General features: G+C 41.1%; 2 protein-coding genes across 3 annotated transcripts in view; both read right to left on the bottom strand.

Moving 5' to 3' along the window:
* arhgap25 (Rho GTPase activating protein 25) overlaps nt 1–10,737 on the bottom strand; it is a 12,527-nt gene extending 1,790 nt beyond the window's left edge. Inside the window, exons 1-10 of one of the 2 annotated variants that reach the window (XM_031849660.1) lie at nt 10,409–10,737; nt 7,346–7,548; nt 5,648–5,735; nt 4,776–4,889; nt 3,985–4,189; nt 2,528–2,660; nt 2,321–2,394; nt 1,962–2,083; nt 1,306–1,460; nt 342–892 (exon numbers count right to left, since the gene is read on the bottom strand). In XM_031849660.1, coding sequence (XP_031705520.1) covers nt 342–892; nt 1,306–1,460; nt 1,962–2,083; nt 2,321–2,394; nt 2,528–2,660; nt 3,985–4,189; nt 4,776–4,889; nt 5,648–5,735; nt 7,346–7,548; nt 10,409–10,472 — 1,709 coding nt within the window. In that variant the 5' untranslated portion in view covers nt 10,473–10,737. Of the gene's footprint in view, nt 1–341; nt 893–1,305; nt 1,461–1,961; nt 2,084–2,320; nt 2,395–2,527; nt 2,661–3,984; nt 4,190–4,775; nt 4,890–5,647; nt 5,736–7,345; nt 9,537–10,408 lie in introns of those variants that run through there. The other variant, XM_031849659.1, reaches the window with a different exon arrangement.
* A 372-nt stretch (nt 10,738–11,109) lies between these two features.
* On the bottom strand, nt 11,110–24,466 carry cds2 (CDP-diacylglycerol synthase (phosphatidate cytidylyltransferase) 2). The gene is made up of 13 exons (XM_031849611.1): nt 24,244–24,466; nt 20,908–21,050; nt 20,356–20,452; nt 19,915–20,012; nt 19,277–19,416; nt 18,565–18,623; nt 17,912–17,994; nt 17,613–17,700; nt 17,365–17,433; nt 16,378–16,530; nt 15,629–15,748; nt 15,296–15,399; nt 11,110–14,803 (listed from the first exon to the last, which is right to left on the bottom strand). The coding sequence occupies exons 1-13, from the start codon at nt 24,313–24,315 to the stop codon at nt 14,668–14,670; spliced, it is 1,362 nt and encodes a 453-aa protein (XP_031705471.1). The 5' UTR covers nt 24,316–24,466; the 3' UTR covers nt 11,110–14,667.
* Nucleotides 24,467–25,000: the final 534 nt, after the last annotated feature.

The following is a 25,000-nucleotide window of genomic DNA, read 5'->3' as shown; positions in this document are numbered from 1 at the left end:
GTGATCTGCTTTGGTCTCATTTCTACAATATTCCCCAAACAAGAAATATTGTACTTGGAACAAATACACTCAACAAAAAGCTGAATATAATTTTCCTTTTAACTTTATTTGTCACTCCAATCTAAGTGCTTGAATTGAAGGACTGCATTCTCCTCTTTGGGTTGCAAGTGTTTTTAATCTTTTTAAAAATCCTGAAGCCCAAATAGTTCCTATAACACCTGACAGCATTGAACCGTTTCATTGATAATATTATCTTAAAACTTAAAAAGTGTGAACCACATGTAGCCTAATGGTTGTTGAGGGTCTGTCTGGTGTGCAGCCAGTTGGTTGTGATTCCTCACCTGTCTACCAGCTGTGGGCTGTCTTTCTTCTGCTCAGACCGGCTGTTGACCTGCTGGTCTGAACCCGTCAGGTTCCCCACACTCTTTTCATGAAGCAGCACCCGGGCAGGCTGGGCAGGCCGGGCCTCGCTGTCAGGTTTTTGGGAGCCAGCAGTTGAAGAACCCGTGTTGTCACTTCCTCTTCGGGCTGTTAATAACTTATCCTCTCCCTCCTTGTTGCTCATCTGAGGCCCCCCGAACAATGAACCTGAACTCCGGAGGTCCAGGATCTTAAAAATGTCCTCTGACAATGTCCCGCTCTTCTCCTCCACGCTCTCATGGATGTGACTCCACCGGTTGAGCGCGTCGGCCTTGGCTGCCATCCCGGTGAGCGGGCAGTTGAAGGCGGGAAGGGTCTGAGTGCGTTTGCGGGAACTTCCCGTCCAGTCGTCTGTTGAAGTGGAGCGGGGCTCCTGACACATGTTTTGGGGGCTGCAGTTTCCTCTGCCTGGACCTGGACTGTCAATGTCCTCCTCCTCTTCTGGAGACTCAGACAGCGACGCATCACCCATCTGAGACAAACACATCACTCAAAATGAAATACAAATATGAATCTTTTATGTGCAAATGTTATTTTATAGTCAGGGGGAAGAAATGGAGGAAGAAATAAACTTCAGTTGAAGAGCAACCGTTAACTGAACCACTTTGAAAATATGAATATGGCACAGACATAAATCTGGTTAAAGAGATGGCAATTACATATGTTTTAGGCCTTTTATAGTGTTTGTTGAGAGTGGTATCTATCAGCAAGGAAGTGAAAGCGTATTACATTTTTTATCACTGTTTGAAAACATGGCAACTTTATCACTAAATGTAATTGTTTCTGACTGTGAGGCTGTTTAATCCTGTTTCATTTTGAACATGCCCTAAAAAACGGGACATTCAAAACATCCCAGAGGCTTAATGTGTGGTCAACTGCTCGTACCTCTGCAGACTCCCAGCCGACGAAGCTTCGGGGAGTGTTCTTCTGGCTTTCAGCCTTTTTTGAGGGAGGGGAGGGAAGGACGTCTTTAGAGAGAGGAAACAGAGTCTCATGCTGTCTGATCATCACTGTCATCAGCTTCTGGATCTGAGGAGTCGCTGCGAACAAAAACAAACACAAACGTGAAAAGATTAGCATCAAAAAGTCTTCTCTTTAGGTTCTTATGCAAATTCTCAATTCACTTTCTTCACACAAAGATACTGAATTACTTCTTGTTCATATTTTGCTATTATCTACAGTTCAGATAGACAGACATACTGTAAGCCATGTCAGTAGCAATTTGGGAGATAGTAGCACATGGTTTTTGATACTTCATCAGTACCAAATTATACTAGGGTATTTAAATACTTGTGAAGTTTTTTTGTAAAATAATGTTTATTGCACTAAATATAGTGTCTAAAAGGAGAAGGATGCAGTCATGGGAAAGTATTACTAGAAATAATTGCTTAACACATCATTTGGATTCAGGATGTTTTCCCAGCCAATACAGTAAAATGCATTATTTAATGTTTTGTATCAGATTATCAGACACATCCACATCATTTCAACGTGGATCTGCACACAGCTTAGTTCAGCACACATCAGCAGTGCGTTCTTACCCTTCATCACAGTTATGGGGTCTTCAATCTGAGGTTTGAGCAGGTTGATGCCCATCACTGTAGCCAAGTTCTCCACATTCATCTTATTCACCTTGGAGTGCAGCTGCACCTCAAACAAAAACCTGCAAAGCAGAAAGACAATGATCGGCATTGTTAAAGGATACAAAGGATGGAAACTGATCTCAGAACAGCATTTAGTTGATGTTTTTAACCAGACAAACTTCTGGTAGATGTACAGTCAAGGACATGTCACTGAACACATATCTGTCCAATTATGGGATGTTGTCTCTAACCACAAAGGCGTCATGTTTATTTTATTGGAATTTCCCATAATGCTTTGTGCCCCAGCTTCTACTCACCGGCAAACATAACTAAGAAGGTTGTAGTTGACTCTGGGGAGAAGAGCAATTTGTTTCTCCAACTTTTCCCAACCCTGAAAGGACACATGAGCGAGAGATTGAAGGATACACGCACTCAAAATACCACAGGACCTCTCCTGCATGTTCACACACACACAATGTGCAGTAAGCATACACATATTGTTGCTTTCTGTTAGATAAGCGCACCTCTGTGCTGCTGGAGTCCAGCTGGTTGGTGCAGTCCAGGAAGTCTTGGTACTGAGTCCAGGGCACCACGGGCTCAGGAAGCTCGCGGAGGTACAGCTTGAGCAGAGACGCCACCGTGTGGACATCAGTGTCACTGCGGCGCATATGATGCATATCATCCAATGAACATCCACTTACAGTATAACAGACATTCAAACCTCAAAGGGACAGTTAACCTTGAAAGGAACCTGCACACATTGACACGCAGTTTGCTTGATTACATGTTTATGGAAGCCTTTGACCTGACTTAAAGGGACAGTTAACCCCAAAAAAATCAAAAATACATATTTTTCCTCTTACCTGTACTGCTATTTATCAATCTAGATTGTTTTGGTGTGAGATGCCATAGTTCTGGATTTATCGGCCATAAATATGTCTTAAATATAATGGAACTAGATGTCACTCGGCTTGTGGTGACCAGAGCGCCAAAAATATACATTTTAAAAACTCAACATCAATGTTTCTCTTTCCAGAAATCATGACCCAGTTACTCAAGAAAATCCACGGACGTTGTGAGCAGTTTTTCAAATGTTTTTTGGCACTTTGAGCACCACAAGCTGAGTGCCATAAAGTTCCATTATATTGGAGAGAAGGCAGAAAAATCTCTACTGCTGGTATTTCCAAAACTACCTAAGTCACCTAAGTGAATGCTCACTTTAAACACAGAACGCAATGTTAGACATGTGTATAATGTTTCCAGGAGGCCTGCATGAGTGGGCTTGTATTTTATAAGAAATGGAATCTGGGAATAAAAGGGGAATAAAAAGTAAAACTCGTGTTCATTATTTTGACATAAAGCATGTCATAGTAGCCCTGGCTGCTCCTTGGCTCTGCTCACACAAGATTAATAAAGACAAACAAGTTGCTCTGTCAGAGGAGCTTGTGATGTTGAGTAATATAGGTTTCCTCCTGTGTGCCGGCTAGAACAGGATGTGGTATCGCCTTCAGATCTGAACAGACAGAAATCTATCCGACACTCTGTATCTCTCTCATCTCTCCTTGCTTTCTCAGAAAGACAGAAAGCTTGTGCTGGTTGATTAAGGGAAGGATTTTTGTTCTCCTTTTATAGCAGTGACCTTCTTAAAGTTCTATATCATTCATACCAACGAGGTTTAAAGAAGGCTGAAAAGGATTTCCAAGGACATTTTTGGCCTTTTTGAAATGTGTGATGTTTTATAATCACTTATACTCAGTTCTGGCTGTGTATTTCAATAACAATACAAACCCCCAGTACATGCAAATGCACAATACTACTACTAAGTCTGAAACATGCTTGTGTGGAGTCAGATCAAAGGTTTTGGAGTCAGTTCATGTTAGAGGCTTCCAATAAACAATAATAATAATAAAGTAATTAAAGAGTTTTCATTGAATGGTTCATATGGCTCCAGGATATACAGAGGGAAACAGGAGTTCCTTACCTGGGGAAGGAGGGTCTCTCTCCTGCATCAAAGGCGTCTCTGAACTGTTTCACAGCATTGTCCTGACCCGGGAGACGGAAGATGCCCTCTTCATCCAGGCCGTGCTCTTTGATGAACTCCACACACTTCTGCACCAGGATTGGCACCATGTGAGGCCCAAACCGTTGCTCATATGTTACTGTGTCCATGAGACCCTTTCCAAACACTGCAGTCAGACAGAAAGACATGACATATTGGACCAGTAATGTCCATACAGTATAATCAGAAAACATGTTGCACAAGTAAACATTTATTTACTTTAAAGTGGTAGTTTGACATTTTGAGAAATTGCCTATTCTCTCGCTACAGTAAGTAGCTGGTTAGCTTAGAGTAGCTTAGCATAAAGACTGGAAAAAGCTAGCCTGGCTCTGTCCAAAGGTAACAAGAAACCCCAACCAGCACAAACTATTTCTGAGCAGCGAGCAGTGTTTTTCTTACTTCCTCCTTTTTATCCTCAGCCAAGCTAGCAGCTGCTGGATTTAGAAATGCTGTGAGGCAGATTTATATATATATCTTCTTTTTGGACAGAGCCAGGCTATCTGTTTACCCGTTTCCAGTCTTGATAAGCTAAGCTTACCTGCTGCTGGCTACAGCTACATATTCGGTGTGCAGACTTTAGAGTGGCATCAATCTTCTCATCTAACTATCAGCAAGAAAGTGAATAAATGCACTCCCAAAATATCCAACTATTTCTCTAGTTGCAGTGTCATACATAACCATAGTTTCCATAACAATATAAGGTTTTACTGAACCTCCACTTGTTGGTACTCCAATGACTCTGCGCAGAGTGCGGACCCACTCCTCCATGTCACTCTGGGAGTTTGCCATGAACACATAGGGACATCGCTCTCTGTCTCTAGTTGTACCTGTGAAATGATGGGTATTATTGGAAAAAATCCATCTTGGTACAGAAAAACCTTTAGCAGAACAGATACGCCAGTCAGAACATGGGAAATTTCTATAAATATGTCCGGTGAAGATTGAGATTGCTATCGGTTTGTGCTAGTTTCTGACTTTCCACCACACATGTACATAAGTGCTGACTCATATAACGGATACCGCAAAATTACATGTAACCTGATTTGAAATTAGTAATTAGTAGCACACAGGACAATGAAGGCAATGAAGTGGACAGTACTGATGTATCACTGCTGCACACAAAGATGCATTCAAGTGCCACACACGGACTGTCTATGAGAAGGGGACGTAGTCACTGTGATGTCACCGGATGGTTTGTGAACTACAGTTTTGAAGCCTGTTTGACATTTTGGTCGTTGCCATCTTGTTTTTTTTTGCAACCAGAAGCTGTCAACAAATTAAGAAGGAGTTTGGCTAACAATACACGCAGAAGGAAAGCGACTTCATTCTCTGCTCAGGTAGACATTATTTATCTTTACATAGATAATAGTTGTTTCCTGTCGTATATTGCACCATTAATATAAGACACAATCACATAACATTTTATATAATAGGTGATATATTCTTAGTCTTATTTCAAGAAATCTTAAAAATGATCATTTTTATTCCATTGGCAGATTTCTTTTCTTATTACAAGCAAAAACACTTTTTCCACTGTAAAGTCAGTTCAGTTCTGCTTCCTTTTAAGGGTCGATTACATGCTTACGTGGTATGATCTCAAAGAAGTACTTTCCGGGGTCATCTGAGCTTGGAGGGAGGTCATTCACTTTACTGAACCGCAGCTGGATGACTCCCTGCAGACCAAAGAAACAGGAGCACAAACACACAGAGAAAAAGGCATGTTAGTGTCATGTCCAAACTAGAAGTCAAGAACCAAGCACTGATATTTATATTAATGTTTACATTCATTCATTCATAGACCACCATAGGCTACCCTAATATTAACTGTACACTTTTCAGATTTACCAGAGAGTCCATGCAGTCTGCGTCTTTTTAAAGTGTCAGCAGGTATTTCCTCTGCAGGTGTTATTTTATTGTGGCAACGTTGTATCAAATGGGCTTTTGCAGATGTACAACACACGGAAACATCTATTATCATTTCACAAGGGTCTACTTATGTTCTATGAGTTCACTCTTTACATTACAGCAGATACAGTACAGTCCAGTATATTCCCCAGTTCACCATATACTCAGCCCATTTCCTCTACCTCCACCCACTGCTCCACTACTTTATTTCTGTATTAAAACCAAAGCCAAACGGGGAAACGACTCATAGAAGAAAAGAAGCAAGTTGTACAGGTGAGATTTAACCCGTCTGGGTTTATAGGAGGAATCTCACCTCATCAGCACACACAAAAGTCAAATAATCAACAAAACAACACAAGCAAACACAAATTCAAAAGCAATCGTAAAGTAAGCAACTCAAATCAAGCAGAAACATATAAAGAAGAACAAATGTGCTTGTGCTTGTTTAGTGTTTCTGGATGCGATTAAGGTTATTTACATGAATGCTACTCTCCCTTCCTGTTTCACCATCACTCATTTCGACACAGGAAGTAAAGGGAGAAGAACAACAGATGCAAGAGGAGGGGTGAACACAAAGTAAACTTGTTTTTTTTTATGTTTGCTTGTTTTGAATATTTCACACATTATTAATATGGTCTGCATATTTGACCAAGCTCCCTGCATATATGGTGTCAAAGCAGTTGAAATTCAAGCAAGTAATGAGACAATGGAAGAGTCATGTCTCTACATTGCATTTGTGAAGGTATGTCCACACAGGTAAGGAGAGAATTAACATCTTGCGTTGGCCCCACACAGACAGATCTACAGCATCATTACAAAGACCGTGGGATCTTGGTTGGATAGTTGATCAAGAGCGTAAACCAGTGGATTAGATAACATTGTAACAAAAAAGTCTTTGAATGGCAGCAAGGCTCTCTTTCGAGGCTTCAAGCACCATTTGTTTTGTTTACAGGAAGTGTGCAAAGTTAGCCACACAGCTAAAGTGTTTGTGGTTTTCATTGGAAATTATAACTGACACATTTCTTATTAACCCATGAATGAATCCATCAACAACGTTTAATACCGAAAAATGCTAATTTAAGATAACTAGATGTTATAGTTAGATAATAGTTAGTTAGGTTTGCTTTTACATCACCGGATGTGTAACAGAAGTAGAACATGTAATTGAGGTATTGAAATGATTTTGATATGAGTTACTGCATGTGCCAAATTAAAGAAGTTATTGTAGTATTTTAATGTTGATATGTATTTTTTGTATGAATTGCTTTGGAAATAATGTGTGTTGTGCCAAAAAAGGACAAGAAGAGCACAACGAATTACATCATGATTAAGATAATAGTAGTACGGGGTAAAATCTACTAAATTCCCTTTGTCTCACCTGGATAGTGGTCTCCTTGTCATCTTTGTGGTAAGTCAGAGTGCTCCCTCTCAGCACAAAATAACGCTGCTGCCAGTTCTTGACTAAAGACCTCTGTTGTTTCTTGAGCCAGCCGGCCTTCAGGGGCCTCTCCATGGATCTGGGGGAGCGCGGTGAGCCCGGGCTGGGGCCTCCCTCTCCAGGTACCACACTCCTGGATCGCGCTGCCAAACACCACAAGAAAGCTGTTGGTAAACGTCTTGTGAACAACAAAATACGCCGACTCACTGTGTCACAGCCGGAGCTGTGAAACATTACCAAAACATCAGCGCTCTACTGAGCTGAAGGAGAGCACTTCCTCTTTTTGACATGAATCCTATCAGCCTATCAAGTTTGAGAAACCTGCTCACTGTAGATTATTTTTGTTCCCCACAGTTTCAGGCTGAGTGGAAACTGTTGGTCTGAACTGACCATGTTTCCTGTGGAAGGTGCACAAATGCAGCTGTGATTGTTCTAAATAGCACAGTGGTTTGCAAAAGTCCGGCCATCAAACAGCTAGAAAGATCCGACATTAACTTCTGTATTGAGTATCCTGAAACTGGCACAAAGTCTCATTTTCAGTTGAGTTGATGGTTTGATGAAAGAACAGAGGCAGAGGTCTACGTGGCCCAGAGAAGGCAGAGTCAGATGGGGACGGACTGAGTAACGCAGGGCTGTGGACTGCAGAGATAGCTGGATTGAGATTGAGCCCACACGCCTAGTTGTTCTTAAATTCACCGTGTCTTGTTAAGCAAGATGATAGCACAGAAGAGAAGAAGCAGGGCCGCACTGGGGTAAACAGGAAGCTACCACATCATCGCCGGATGGCCGGCGACACTTTGAAGGTCTCCACCTAGACGTTTGAGAGTCCTTTGGTCTAATTTTATAAGCATCACGCTCCCTTGATTCGTGGAAAGTTAAAGTGCCGTTGAGGAACCCTGAGCCCATACACAGAGGCCGATGTCACACCACACCCACAGCTGACAAACGCACGGCTACTTCAAACTGGCCTCATTTCGTGCTCCCACAGCACTACAAAGACGCGTCCAGTGCGCACTATCATAAGAAGATAATGTTAAGTGCAATACTTTTACATCAAGATAAGTACAAGGGAGAATGAAAGAAAGTTTTCTACTGACTATGGGGGAGACATTTGTCATGTCATCAGATTTCATGGTTAAATATCCACCTGGAGAAATTTAAAATTGGGTGCACAATAATGAATTGATAATAGGATCAAGATTTGTATACACTTCCTATTAATTCATGATCTGGCAGCAGTCAGAGATGACAGAATTAATATTCAAAGGAAATATATTTATTTGCTTTCTTGCTAAGCGTTAAGAAGAACGATACAATTCTCATGTCTGTCTGTTAGCTGGTTAGTTTAGCTTAGCATAAAGACTGGAAACAGGGGGAACAGCTAGCCAGGCTCTGTCTTAAGGTAACAAAAATCCCCCTGTCTACCTGTTTTGAGTCTTTATGTTAAGCTGCTGGATATAGCTTCATATATAATGCACATGCATGAGAGTGGGATCGATCTACTCATCTAACTCTCAACAATATAGCAAATAAGCATATTTCCCAAAATGTCCAACTATCACTTGTCTTTAATCCTGAAACAGCAGATGAGGAATGTTAACTAAATCAGGAAGAGTCAGGTCAGTCTGGTTTGTGGTTGTCCTTTCCAAATCTGTCTGAAAGGCTAGATGCAGTAGGACTTTGCACAAACATACATTGCACACACGTCACACACACACACACACACACACACACATGTTGGTCCAGTTACATACAGACAGCTTCAAAGTCAGTGCTCTGCAGAAACGGAGCTCTTGCATCAGTTTCCTGTTGAAAATCTACATCACTTTAGTTCATGGGTATAAAATCAGTCACAGTCATGGTCCATAAAACATCTTTTTGGAAGTTATGCTTTCATACTAAAGCAAGAGCGTGACAATAATAGCGACTGATATTCAGTCAACATGAAGCAGATAAAATAAATGTGCAACAGGCAGATACTTCCTTCCACCGGGCTGAACAACCAGTACCACTGATTGTGAAAATGATTAGAGCTGGAGAGAAAATGATGCATGCCATGAACAGAAGCAGATCATTTATCCCATTACTGCTTGTGTGCAATCCTCTTTTATATGAATGTTGCAACTGTTGTGCCATCCAAACCTGACACATGGTACAAGGCATGTTATTGCACTGTTTCCGCCCTATGCAAACTGTGGTAAGCACTGTATTAGTCAGTCTAGACGGCTGTACAGTCACTTTAAAATACTCATCATAGTTTTGCATGCAGTTGGTTACTGGTGACTTACAGGGGAGCACCACCAAAATTAAGAATTCCAATATGTTATTTCCATGGTTTAGGAAAGTTCAAATAAAATCATTCTTAAAACACTAAAATCTTTTTTTAAATCAATATTTGGTGTCAAATTATTACAGTGTTCTCACTTCTAAACCTGAAGATGCAAAATATACTAATTTCCCAGGGTGCTCTTAGTGTAATCTATAACATCTTTCCTAATACATTGTCTATGGAGAAGCACCAGACTTTATAGGCCCACATGAGAGAGTTGTTCATGTTTACTGTCCCTTTAAGAAAAGCACTTTAAAGTTTTAAATGTCGAGTCATGTTTTAATGTAGTACCATAATGTATTCGTATACATTCTGTATTAGATGACAGTGATTTGTGTGAAGAAAAATGGTCCAATAACACACTGGTTACCATCACCACATAGCAAGCAACCACCAACATGGTCAAAAACCAACACTGCTCAAACAAAGTACAGATTCATAATTTCAATTATGCTGCCATGAATTTATATGCAACAGTAATATTCTTAATAATAAAGAGAAACTGTGCTAGATACACACTAGATACATTGTGCTAGATACATTTTTTTACTTTGGTTTGACAGAAAATGCTAGTTTAAGGAGCAGTTAAATGTCCAAACTGTAAAGTGCCAAATATGAGTGGAAGTGCAGCATCCACTCTGCTGACAGTGAACGCAGCACGACCAACGGCTTACCTATGCGAGCTGTCTCAGCCTTGAAGGTGCTGAAGTCCCAGTTGCGAGGTAGTTTCAGAGACATTGTCCTCAACTCATACCAGAGGTCAGCGTCCGATTTCACACGTACAGCCCACCCGAGCACACACACACGCACACACAAATTGATACACACTCAAACAACACAATCACACAAACTTGAGATATCGCAGATCATACTTCCTGTGTGTTAATCTTTCTTCTTCTTCTTTTTTTTTTTAAGCCCTTCTAAACACGTCCCCTCATGTTGCCTTTACTTCCATGTTCATACTTGTTCTGATAGCGATCTGCATAAATGGCTTCCAGGCTGATTCACTAAAAGGTGCAGGGCTCCAGGGCTTCATGTGGGGACTTTTCAAATGACTAACGTTCACTGGTGTCACAAAAAGAAACCATGGGTGTGTTTTAGAGGAAATGGTTTTCACCCATTCAGTGTCGCTTCACAGCTCAGGCTGCCATGCGACTGCAGCAGAGAGGGAGTATTTATAAAAGTATACATCTTGAGGTCAAATCCTGAGGTATCATCTACTGACCTTTGAATACAGTGGTAGCAATGTTTCCCCCATCTTTAAAGACATAAACTACTATTGTAAAATGGGTCAGTTGGTGGAAACAGATTGAATGGATATCTATTTGAGAATGGGGAAGAAGACCAAGAGGGAAGAAACCAGTCACACATCACCCTTTTTTTAACACCTTTAATTTTCTTTGAACAAAGGCAAAGCACATTTCAGCATCAAAGAGTACAATTTTTCTCTAGACAAGTGTACAACTCAACACAAACCATTACACAGTTTAAGAACAATATACTGAAATCATACAGCTTTATAAGAGAATCTATAACCACAAAATAAAACGTCCACAAAGGGGAGCCTACAGCATGTTGGACAGTCACAACTCCCATACATTCCTTTGAGAGGGTCCTGGCTGGGCAGGATTCACAACAGCAAAGTGGCACTGTGTTGATTAAATGGCATGGTGTTCCCTGGGTGCCACAAAACAAAAACAATCTTTATTTAATTTTTTCTAATAGTGGTAAGTTTGTCTCTTATATTCTGCCTCCATGTGAGCAAATCTGAGGGGAACTGGAATGTATCAAACAGCAAAGGGTCAAAGCTTTCTGCTCAGATGCAGCATCAGTGTTGCACTCGATCGGCCGACACCAGGAGCTCCAGCTCTCTCTAGTGGCCGACTGTAACACCAGACAGAGGAATGGCAGTACAGAGCTGCAGGGATTTAAAAACTCAGACATCAAACCACCACAGCAGGCGGTGATGCCAGAAGAAATATAAGATATCTACGAATGCTGAGACACCAGTCCTGGTGTTACTTTCTGGAGACTTCCTGCCTACTCAAAAGGGAGACGATGCAACACAGCGCTACAAGTATCTGCGTTGCTTCAACTTGCACCGCGACATAGAAGTTGACACATGACAGCTACGAGGGGAAGAGCCTAGAAAACACGCAAACTGCACTGAAGTCACAGCAAGACGGAGAGAAAATACTTTTCTGCTATCTCAATACTCTCTCCTATATGGCAATAATAATAATACTTTAAATATTCCTCTAACCAAAGATACTAAAGAACACTCAACATCTCTCTAAACATCTTCTTAAATATACAATATAGTGACTCTAAAAAGGTTTTCTTACAGTAAATAAAATAAATACTTTAAGAAGTTTAAGCGTAAGACAGGTTGGTTATCACGCAGGTCAAACCAAAAACATGACGTCAATAAAAATATGAATGGAGGGACATTCAAATAGGAGGAGACAAGATAAACGAAGGCTTGGTTTATACAGTGGTTCTTTTCATCTGAATTTTGATTTGGCATATAGAATAAGCAATTTTCTTGCGTTACAAAACATTTGCGTCCTTTTCTTAAAAATACATCGACGTTTTTGAAGACAGAATCTGATGAGAGGAAATTTAAGGGAGCAAACTTTTCCCCAAGTGTTGATTAAGTGAAGCAGTCATTCACTGGAGACAGATAAGAGCTGTTTTATATGATTACCATTTAGGGACACCTAGATACTGATCGCATCCCTGCTACACCGATTACTGTATGGTTGTTCATATTGCTGTTTTGTCCTCAAACATTGAGCACAGAAGTAGTTCTGTCGGGGTGACATCAACACCTATAATACTACATTAAACCTCCAGAGTTATGTGGCTTTCAAGGACAACGATAAATCAATTATTGTCTCCGAATGGATAAAAAACAAATTGATGAATGTGCAGAAACATGATGGACAGCTTGAGGTGATTGGTTGATGATTATGGTAATTAGAGTCTAATTTTGTCTAACCAGAGTTGTGCCCATACACTGAATACACCGCTGTGTTTGCTGCTCCTTTATAGCGCCACCATTTCTACAAAACAACCCACAAACATGTGAATAATAATGGCCATGTAATTAGATTTAATTATCATCTTAACTTTTAACAATTTAAACATTTTGTAGTCTTTCAAAAATGTCAATGAGCCAAATTTACAAAACCTTTCAGGAAACAATATCAGCAAAAAGTCTTACACATTTTTCCCAAGTCTTAAAATGCTATTTAATCTGCTTAGTGAAGCATCCAACAGACTGATGCACCACAGGCAGAGACATCCTGACTTCTAGTCCCTATGTGCATAACATTCTCCTACATCCCATAAGGCAACACAATCCCTGACTGTTAAATGTCCATGTTTTTCGTAACGCAGGCCGAATGTTAAAATTCTCCAAACGCAATTCAAGATTACCCCAACAACATCACTATGACATCATCACGGCTATTTTCCATTTTCTCAGACTCTTGTGAAAACGGTTGTAGAACGTCTCGCAGGGTCGCAATACGAGTAAACTCATCCTCACGGTTAAGATCGGGGGCGTCCCTTTAACAGCTGGTAACATAGAATTCTCCAGAAATGAACTCGACACCTTTAATATTTTACCACCAAACAAATGAAGCAAACATTTGCCAGTGGTATAAATATCACAGAATCCTACTGTAGAACCTCTTGAGCACTGACTGCTGTTGACAAACAACCTGAACATCAGACGCATGACATCACAACAGCTGTCACACATACAGGTTAACTCAACCACGTGACAGACAGACTGTATATTCTGGCTTTCTGCTCTGAAGCCGTGAACATGGCGACAACAGAGAGAAGCAGATCTCGGCAGCGTAGGACCCATTACTGTGCCTTATTTGTACGGTCCAATCCCAACGTCGTCTCAAACAGAAGCCATAATGCAACAATCCCACCAATTTACAGAGCATGAAACCCAAACCAGCTCCTCGTTAGAGATAAAATGAGTATTAACGCAGAACGAGTCAATTAAACAAAAAAGAAAAAAATGATTCTGTTCCATCTCTAAGAGTCGTTCTGCTTTTGACATGAAATATGAAATGGCAACCAGGTGAGGGAACATTGTGACGTGCTGAAAGGGGTGCTGGTATCCGTCGCACTGGCCTTCATAATAAAGCATTTAGTAAGGAGCAGCGCTCACTGCGCCTTACAGCACAGCACCAACTAACTGTTCCTGTCCTTTGACAATAAATCACACTATTACTACTCAATGGTTTGGCTGAGCAGGAGAGGCCTTTTTCTTTAAAAATGATGAATGGCAGCAAAAACACAGAGAAAAGACACACGAATGCACGTGGCAGATGGCAAAGGTGAATACAGTCTAAAACACACAACATTAAGATATAAGAAAACATACCAAATATAAAAACCATCCATGTATAAATAGAAACAATCACAACAAAGAAAATAAAAACTTGAAGTGGGGAGGGGGTGAGTGACAGGGTTGAGAGCAGTGCATTAAAACTAAAAACACAATCAAGAGTACAATAAAATGTGAACACACATCGATAGGTACATAGAGGATATCTTGTATGCAGGTAGAAGTGTACAGCGGACCAACATTTTGGTCAACAGTGTGAATAGATACAAGTTGGTGATAATGGAAATGTTTAACGGTACAGTAACTCACTAACTCAACCTGAAAACACTGAATGATTCACAGACTGCATGAACACAAACACACTCGACTCTCATACCCAAATGAAATGGAATGACCCAAGACTGTAGGGTGTTTTTTTGTAGTTTTCTTTGTTTTTTTTCGCTCACACAAAAGCACTGCCAGTCTCTCAGAGCTCCGGAGCTACACGGGGCCCCTCGGGTGCTGCCCTCCACTGTGGTCCTCCTCTCATGGCGAGCCGGTGTTTCGGGTCGGGTGGCTCTAGGCGACGGCGTCCTCCAGCGCTGCCAGCAGGCCCTTCTCCGTCAGGTGAGCCTTCAGGGAGTTGAAGATGTAGAGCTGCTGATCGACACGGAGGGCCAGGAGCTGCTGGATCACCTTGCTGGGGTTTGGGCCCCTGAGAGGAGGGAGAAGATAATCGTACACCCTCTATCCAAAATGACCTCGACAGAACTGAGCTTTTATTAAATCCTTTCTTCTGAAACATGGATTGAACAATCACAGTTTAGCAACCTAGCCACGCCTGTAAGGAGTGGATTAAAGAGTGTACGAGTCTGCTCTAACATCACCAACTCTAACGTTACCAAGCCCTACCCGAATACGACAGGAGTTCTCTTTTTATGTCTGAACCGACCCAAGTCTAATCGGCAGAGCGAACTCTGAGCACCAAGTGAAATGAAGCGCTGTGTGATGGACAGCTGAATTCACACATTCACACAGGATCCACCGACAGATGTGATTACAACTGCCAAAATTAATCGTAGCCGGCAAGAAATCTGAAATTAAGGACCCGGTGTTCAAAAAATGACGACTAACTTTGATGATTAAATCTTCCCATGTTACTACCACAAACTGCTAATCAACATATTCAAGTGTCAAGTGTGTTTACCTGATGAAGCTAGCAATGTAGACATTAACAAATGTGGCCATGAGGTACTGGCAGTCGAATCGGTCCATAATGCCACCATGACCCGGGATAGTGTTGGCAAAGTCCTGAAAGGACAAAGAAGAAAATAAATAAATAATATATATATATATAAATAGAGTGGAGTCAACAGACATTAACAGATGTAATTTATTAAGTTTTGCAAACACAGTATAGAATATTTCATATCTGATAGACATGAGCAGGGCAACACCAAGTAGACTACGTGAATATATCTTTGAACAGTACAATGAGTACCGTCAGCAGACTGCAGGTACAGGTGTCCATCATTCCTACCTTGATCTTAAAGGCTCTTTTGAAGCCGCTGGCAAAGAATCCACCGAAAGGTCCCACAATGGAGGCAAAGGAGGAGAGAGCAATGCTGTGGATCTGGAACGGGTAGAGACGCACGGTGCTCTGTGGAGACGAGGAGGAAGTGTTTGACCAAAACAGATGAAAGCAGTTATCAACAGACTGACTTATAGAAGGGTAACTCCACATCCTTTACCCATTTTATAAGTTTGTTGTTATAATATGTGAGCTAAAACGACTAGCTAGGTCCTGACAGAAATTTAAAAAAGTTGAATTTTAATTTTTTAACAAAAAAGTTAGATATTACAGTATATTTTTCCATACGTTTACAGAGTTGCTGTATTATATCAGTCAGGCATGGTCCACCCCTGAAAGGTTGGTAAGGATGCTGCAACAATACACTATGCTACGAAAATATAGGACTCCTCTCATACTTTGTCACAATGTACTGGATATTGCAATATCACCTGTTCAAAACTGCTTTTAATGTGTGACCGATAGTGTATTTTATGTTGTTAGTGTATTGCTTTTATATATAATGATTTTAATGTAAAGTGTCTTTGAGTACTCTGAAAAGCGCTATATAAATAAAATGTATTATTATTATTATTATTATATAAATATTTCCTCCTTTCATGTTCCCATTAGATTGTATGTGACTTGAGGAGCCGTAATGCAAAGAGACACAGGAAAAGCAAAAAGATGGCGGAGAGAGCAGGAGGAGTGAGTCTCACCCATCCAGTGAAGGACTCCAGGATGGCGGGCAGAGTATAGACCTGAAGCTGGAAAAGCTCGGATGGCTCACAGTACACCTGGAAACTATTGGAGTCGTTGTTGAATTCCACCGGGCACACAAAGTAGCGGTAGCCGGCCATCAGATAGGAGAACTGAGAGGAGAACAAGCTTCAGTTACTCTGCAGTCGCATCACTGGCCTGCTCGCTCTCATTTCAGTCAAACAATGACTAAAGAAGAAGAAATCCTGCAACCCCGCAGTGTTTGTCGAGTTGTTGCCGTTCTAATATCCAGAGGCAAGATAAATACTTGTTGCATTAGTGATATGTAATTATTGTTAATACAGTCAGAACCACACAACGCTGCAGGTGACACCACTGCATGTTGACTTGTGTGTACACAGGAGTCCTTTTACAAACACAATGTTGAAGTAAATTAGGTTGTTTGACTGTTGGGGGGAAATGTTTGACTAGCACACGAATGGGCAAATTCTTTAGAGGCAAAGCATGAAGTCATTTGTGTCAATGAAAGTCACTAAAAGCTTAATAAACAAGTAAAAGATCTTTCAGATACATGTTTAAATGATACAGGCAGCCAGTGCAGTGTGCAAAAATGTAATCCATTGTCATTCTGAACTAAACTTCTTCCCTTTGCTGCAGCGACACTGCACATGTTCTGTTGTCGGACTAATAAAGGAGTATTTTATCTGATCTTTTAGAATTCTTAGGTAATCCAGTGAAAAGGTAATTACAATAGTCTAAACAGCTACTAATAAAAACACAAGTGGGTATTTCAGCATCTTTCTGAGGTAAAAAATTCCAAAAGAAATAAAAATGAAAATTTAAACCAGAGACTAAAACTACTCCCAAGATTGTGATTTTAGACAAAAGGAATGCCTGGAATTGGTAAAAACTTGTTGACGCTGTGATGAGAATCAAAACAGACAAAATGTAGAAATGTCTACAAAGACATGAGATTAAAATCTCACCATAATGCCAAACACAATAGTGGAGAACAATCCACCGATGAATCCCTCCCATGTCTTCTTAGGCGAGAGCTGCAGAGAACACAGTCAAGGTGTGGATACCAGGTTAATATATCATCATGGACCACACAATCATCTTTCTGTTTCCATAACATAAAGTCAATACCCAGGCCTCTTAAACACTGGTGATGGTTGACCTACCCTGGCAATACAACCAAACTGGAGAAAGAAATAACAGTGATACGACCAACCTTGATGAGAGGGGTGCGGCCGAAGAAGAAACCAAACATGTAGGCCATGATGTCGTTACAGATCACGCAGGAAATTGGCACGATGAACCTGTTCAGATGAGAAGAGTGTACATGAGACATGAAACAGGTTTTATGACAACTAAACATGTATGATAAAGTAATACAATGTGCGAGCTAATCCTCCTGCAAATCAACATACAAAGTTAACAGAATCGGATTCAAACATCATTTTACAGAAAGGAGCCATTTTTCTGTGAGAAAAATAATATATATTTGATATATTATATATGTTTTCTTACCAGATCATCCCCTCAAACAGGTTGTGAATGATAAGGTGAGACTGAGTCACCACAATCAGCAGAGTCACATGGGTCCAACCGAACTGTGGGGACAAAATAACAAGATTAGCCGAGTATGTTTCCACGAAGATGAGTCTGAAATGAGAGCTGCACTATTGATTTAATGATTGTGTCTTTGTTCTAAATATCAATTGACAGACTGGACAAATAGTAAGAACACAGGGTATTCTGGTCAGACACCACCCAGAGATTACTGTGATGGGTTTCAGCTCAAACGAGACCAGATAACAGCTTGATTAGATCAATAATGTGGTTGGATACTGTGAGTGGAGGCAGCGTCTCATCATCGCCATTAAGAACCAGCAGCACTGCTCACTTACAGAGAGGAACATATTGTGGTCATACTCAACCGACGAGCTGTTGAACTGCCTCTGCTCTGCACTCTCTCCCAGCATCAATATCTTCTTTCAGAATTAGTTTAAGACATGAGATAGTTACGTGGGGTGGGCTGTCCATCTGGTTAACACAACCGAAGAGTCGGAATGACCCTAACCCACTTCTCCGTACACTTGAGGGCCCGTATTTTACGGAGCCCCATCAATAACCCAGTAGCCTCGAGGCTGGAGCCCAGGAGGAGGCCGGGTGCCACTTACCATGTAGAACTGAAGGCGGTAGTGCTTCTTCACCAAACTCAGCACAAACATGCAGAAACCTGCAACAACAAGACAAATACTGCTTGAAATACTTAATAAGGGGGAAAATAATCAGGGCTGCAGTGTCTTGAGAGAAGAGGGAGATTAATTAAAGTCAGAATCCCGGTCATCTTCGCTCAAACTCGACTAAATTTAGCTTGACCTTTTTCAGATGAGTTAATGTGCAGTGAGTAGGTTAGGATTGCTGCAGCGTTTTATACTGAACACAAGACTGAGGTGAGGAGAATGCGTGAGACAAAAAAAAAAGTGCTTATACTGGGAGAAGAGTCAAACCAGACACACTGTAAACTTTTACAAGGACATTTACTCTTTTCCAAGATGCAACATCTGCAGCATCTAAAAAACTAAATGCCATGTCGTGCCAAAACACTGCAGATTGGAGTATTTTCTGGGACTTGAAGGTGTGACACCGTTATCTTTAGAGTTCTTCTGTTTAAAGACGTGTGAGAAAGCCGTGTGAGAAAGCCGGGCCCTTCAGTTTCACCTTGAATCAAGTAGGCAAGAGATAGCAAACATTCAGGGTGCTTCCTTCCTCACCACATCCTGTTTGCAGCTGCAGTAGAACTGAATTACCGACTGAAAACCTGCAGTACAGGAAGTGGGACTTCTCACAGACAAAGCAGTTTTGCAGTTTGGGTCTCAGCGTTTGTACCCATGAGGTAGAGGGCAAAGGAGATGAATCGGTGGTATTTGCTGAGGATGCGAAGCGGCTCCTCCCTCTGCACCAGTGTGAAGAAGGAGTCGGTCACGGTCTCTCCGTAGAAGAAGTAGTTCACACACAGCAGGAAGTACCTGTGTGGTGGAGGACATGTATCACGGCTTTATGACAGCAGCTGATCACACTCTGCATTCAGTATGCCTGCAGAAAGCCAGTGAGGCCATGTGAATAAATTCACTGTATGACTACAGTTGGATGGTCAAATGTTCTGCAAGTCCAAATTACTAACTACATGCAGAACACTTTAGATTGTTCAGGCTTATGGCATAATGAATGTCAGGACTCTGCTATCTATCACACTATACTGTACACCACTATTGCTAAAAATCAACCAGCTCTGATGATTCACAATATTTTTGCCCTTTTCGTTGATTGGCTTAATAATCTACAACCTACTCAAAACATAATCAGGTCACAAAACAAACCTCAGGAAGTCTGCAATAAAATAAACACATGAAACATACACCATAAGAAAGAAGCCAGTGAGGATATTTGATGATGTTAACGACACACCTCTATAAAATGTGTGACAGTGTGTGTGTGTGTGTGTGTGTGTGTGTGTGAGTCCTCACCAGCTCAGCGTCCTGAACCAGGGCAGGTGGTAGGAGTGGTACACACTGTAGCCGATGGTGATGATCTCCTGGAAGCACTTAATCTGAACAATGAGGACCTGCACAGAGAAACACTGCGTCACCAGGGAGGAGACTACTGGAGCATCTCCAAGTTTCTGTGTGTGTGTGTGTGTGTGTGTCCTACGTTCTGCTGTCCTAGTGACACAAAATGGCTGACGGGCCTATTTTTAGTGAATTCCCAGATGACAGTAGCAGAAATCCTGCACGCTATTAAAGAGCCTGAATCCCATTAATCCATGAGATTGCGTTTTTCATTTATGAAACTGAACTGAACGCGCTGCAGAGACAAATAACTGTACGAACCCTAATACACAGTACAACTCATTGAGAAAATGAACTTCCGAGCTTTTGCACCGCACCATCAGCGTTGTTGATACTCACGATCATCATAAGCACCATGGGGCCCAGGTAGATGATGAGGAAGAAGAAGGAGATCATGGCGAGTGTGAGGATGCCTCGGACCCACCAGTTCCTCCATCTGAAGGAAACACAGCCAGAGAGGCATTACTGCATACAACCCATAAGATTACTGTTAAATAGAGATTAAAATCAATACGGCTACTGTACTCCTTCATCCATCCTAAACATGAACCTTTCTGCAAGGAACACAGGTAGAGTTCATTGAGTTCATTGAAGAGTTCATTGAGTCACATCTGCTCTTTAAAGGAAACTATGTGTGACGAGGGATTCCTTTGTATGATTCATGACACCTCCACAGGTGTAGCCAGGGAAAACCAGGGAAATCCAGGGGCCTGTAGCTCTATATAGAGAAATGTAGTAACTCTATATATAACAATGTAATTACTCAATGAACAACTCAGAATACAACCTCAACCCCATGCCTTACAGTCATATACTTTAGAAACAACTATTATTACTGCAGACAAAATGCAACAATATGTTGTTGTTTCTTCTCTTCAACAGCGACGGTACCTTGAGGAGAGTCCAGACAGGGCCTTGTTCAGAACCTCGGGGGTGTCATCAGCAGGGACCGGCACCTCTGGGACTCCTGAGTCCACCTTGGCCTCGCTATCCGACGACGCATCTTTTTCCACCTTCAGCTCACTGTCCGAACCCTGAGAGGAGAAATAAGACATGGACATTTGGCAAAAGGTATAAAGCTGTAGCGATAGGACAACAGGTGCAACCACAGAATCACACTAAAATCTTAAATCCAGGCCTTTGAATGCACCCACTACACCGAGTGTAATGTGTTGGCACTTCTGTCTGATATCTACTGAATTCACAAAGCACACATCTTCTGTGTTCTGTGAATTGATGCGTAGTGAAACAAATGTATATGTCATTGAACAAGCAGCAGCAGCTTCATCATATCAGAATAAACCAAAACACCAGCAACAGGACTGCCAGTGTAGGAGTGAGTGTGTGTGTGGGCGGCTAAACGCTGCACCAAATCATCTCCGTCCATATTGTTGCTCTCCCAGAACCATCTGTTCATTGGCGGAGGCCCGTTCACAACACACTGGTCTCTACCGCTCTATGCTACGATCAAAGGACGGCCGTCATCAGGCGGTGGCGGTTACACGCGGTTACAGCTCGTCTGATGCAAACAGAGGGTTTTCTTGAGGTCAGTTTGACGTCTCTGCTACTGGTGACCAAATTAGGCTCGGAGGTCTCACCTCACAGTCACACAGCAGACGGTCGGCTCACTGTCAGTCTCACACGTTAACAATTAGAATTACTGCTATATTGATGCTCTGAATGTCGTATATTGCTCCTTTAAACATCAAATCTATTCAATATCAATGTGTTCTCTAGCTCACAGCTTTAATTCAGATTGAATACCGAGGATCAGATTTTAACAGCTGCAACAGTTGGTGTGTGTCCTCCTTTGTCACAGTGTCCCAACACAAAACACTGATTCTCTAACTGGCTCTCTGGATCAACTCAGCTAAATGAAACCAAAACTGTACATTTTCCACAATTTTGGAAAAGTCCATTGGCTTTTCTTCATGCAACACTCTGACAAGACACACTGTCAATAGCTCAACTGAATGCAGAAGAACAAGAAAACACAGAGGCCCATTTTCCGCCGACTGGTTTCTATGGAGACGATATCCATCACTCAGGATGCTCGAGTTAAAAATAGGCGCTTGTTTCACATCAAGGCTCCTCCCCCTTCATGCTTTCAACACCGAGTGTCTCCGTGTTGTTTGTCTCCAATTCATTGGAAAAAAAAGCTACATCTGCCAGTTGTGAAAGGAAACATTTGTGTACTGGGATTATTTAAAGTCTTAACCCAGAGGAGTGTGAGCCCTTTAGAAATACTGCAAAAAAGGAAAAGAGGTTTGTGACTCACCTTCTCAGCTGTGTTGTGCTGTGAGTTCATCCGACACAAATAATTTAGAGCAACTGTTTTGAAATGTTTTAAATAGCTAAAGACCACACGCGTGTGTTCAGATGCTTATTTAGAACGAGACTTCCCGAACACACAACGTCTATAATTACGAACAACCAGATGTTGCTCCACGCACGTATTGAGAAATGGGTTTCGCAGTGGAATTTCGAGGCGTCTTTAATGTTTACATAGATTGATCACAGTGTGACTCATTCATAAATCTGTGAAGTGATTTTCACTAGTCATTTTACTATCACCATTTATGCAAAACACCATAACCACAAAGTACCTAACCTAAACTGCTGTCCTCCTCATCTCATAAACCAATGTTATTATCTGTAGAGTTGTTCCTCTTAAGCTGATCAACACAAAAAGATCATGGCAGGACCAGAATAGATTTAACCTTTATTTTACTTTATCCCCACCTTCTACTTGGTATGATCACTTTGTTGCTGGAAGCAGAGTCCACCAGAACAGCTGTATATGTCCTACAGAAATTAACTTGTTGTGTGACATGTGGTCCTCCCTCACCTAAACCACATGACTATTAAATATTCATTTCCACATAGGACACATAGGTTCCCACATCTGTACTTGCATTTTGACCAGCCTACCCTAAACTACTATTATACCATCACCCTGTATATTATATGATTCCAGGATCTTGTCTTTACGCAGGATTAAGCCAGATATCTGCTTTGGTATTAATTCCACATGTAAAAACAGTTAAAGATTATCTCACAGATGGTTTCAGTCCACATGTGAGGTTCAAGTGCCTGCTTTTTGAGCTTTACTTCACCAACTACTGGCAAAAAAAATGGTTAGGTTACTTTAAAAAAAATACAGGATGGATTTTCCATATTTGTAGAGACGACAAATTAAATAAACCAGGTCATACTGAAGATATGTCACTTTTTAATTTAAATAATAAAAGAGAGACATGAGATCCTCTTTAAAACTGTAGGAATATGACCTAAATAGCACTAAACCAGATTGTGGAAAGTAATTAACTGACTGTATAACCTGACAAGCACTCCTCAACAGAAGCTTCTTTAAGTGCTCACTGTCGGCCTAGACATACAATAATAAATAACACAAAGTCAAGGCACTTTGTGGACTGAGTGTGCTTCATTAGTAAGTCACCATTCGCCTAATATGCCCTAATGTGTGGCTTTGTTGCGAGGATGATGCCTCGAGTACCTCGAGATGCCTCGAGTACTTTCACTTCTGTTTCAAGCTGCTCTTCAGCAGCTTGAAGTAATCATCATGTCCTCGAGTCCATAGCCACGCCCCTTTGTGGGCTCCGACTATTCCCTGGGAAGCAACTTCGACATCCAGAAAATGCCTTTTGTTTACCCCTCAGTTTGAATATAGTTAGTAGTTATAATGTGTCGTTAGACAGCAGAACGCCGGAAGCAGTTGTTGTTCGACGCGTCGTAGACCTGACGTCAACACCGTTTATGTGGCTACAAACATCTTTCCACACATAATTCAAATTGTTTACAATTTAACTATTGCTTTGCTTAGCATGACATAAACAACACCGATTCAAATACAACTTACAAGCCATTATATACGTCGGCATATAACGTCATATGATAAAGAGAGCAGAGTTTATTTCGATACCATTTTAACTTGTGCATTTGGTTTGTCTGTTGTTGTCACGACGAAAGCACAGGAAGACCTGCACGTAGCATCAACCAATCAGCTCTAAAACGTGAGTAGTTTGGCGGATGATTTGTATGAAGCCTTTAGGTGACAGTTGTTCTTCTCCTGATACGTGAGCGACGTCAAAATGTCGGATTAAAATCGATGTTGACATTACTTTTCCTGTAGCTACACACAACAGCTAGCAGGCTAACTAGCGTTAGCATCGCTGTCAGTTGGAAGGTAGGACGGAGGCTAACTACCTTGTCCTCTGACGGTTGCTGTTGTAACGGTGAGTCGGTGTCTTTGCCTCCACGGTGCCTCATCTCTGTCATCTTAGCAGGTTGTAGCCTAACGACTACAGAGAAGGTGCAGTGTGTCTCCGGGACACTGACTCGTTTTTTGGGGGACAGGTCTCCTAAGCTTGTTATTTGTACAGTAACACTTTTCACTCGATGAACCAAATTGGTGTCAAGTTGGCAGGGATGAAGGATACAGACAACTTCCGGTTTTCAAAATAATGTCCACGTTAAATCAGAATCAGCTTTAAGTATGCGAGCACATAAAAGGAATTTGTCTTTATTTTTTGCATCTTTCTCAATTTACTTACACATAAATAGAAATAAACAGCTAAAGGTAAAGAATAGGCAAGACTGTTATGTACACAAATAGTAAATAAATCTAAAAATTATATAAATATATATTTTAAAAAAGCACCAATGACCAACAATAAAATAATAAATAGAATGTATATCTACAAGTCAAGTGTTCTGTAAGTTACAAACAATAAAAGTGCAAAGAAATAAATACTGAATGGATATAAATCGACTGGATGATTATGTACAGTATGTATATGTAAAAATGTCCTCATACTGTTTTTACAGTGAATACATTTTAATGATTCATTTCACTGCATCTACTTTTCTGCATGTTCTAGTTCCAGCTGTGCTCTTACAGCTGGAACTAGTTATGAACTTAACTGAGCAGCAGTAGCACATCTATGTACACTGGGCTGGCATG

The sequence above is a fragment of the Anarrhichthys ocellatus genome, unplaced genomic scaffold (genome assembly GCF_004355925.1).
Source record: "Anarrhichthys ocellatus isolate YVR2014 unplaced genomic scaffold, GSC_Weel_1.0 scaffold9, whole genome shotgun sequence".
Taxonomy (NCBI): domain Eukaryota; kingdom Metazoa; phylum Chordata; class Actinopteri; order Perciformes; family Anarhichadidae; genus Anarrhichthys; species Anarrhichthys ocellatus.
The sequence above is the reverse complement of the archived record's forward strand: the minus strand, read 5'-3'. Positions and strand labels throughout refer to the sequence as shown.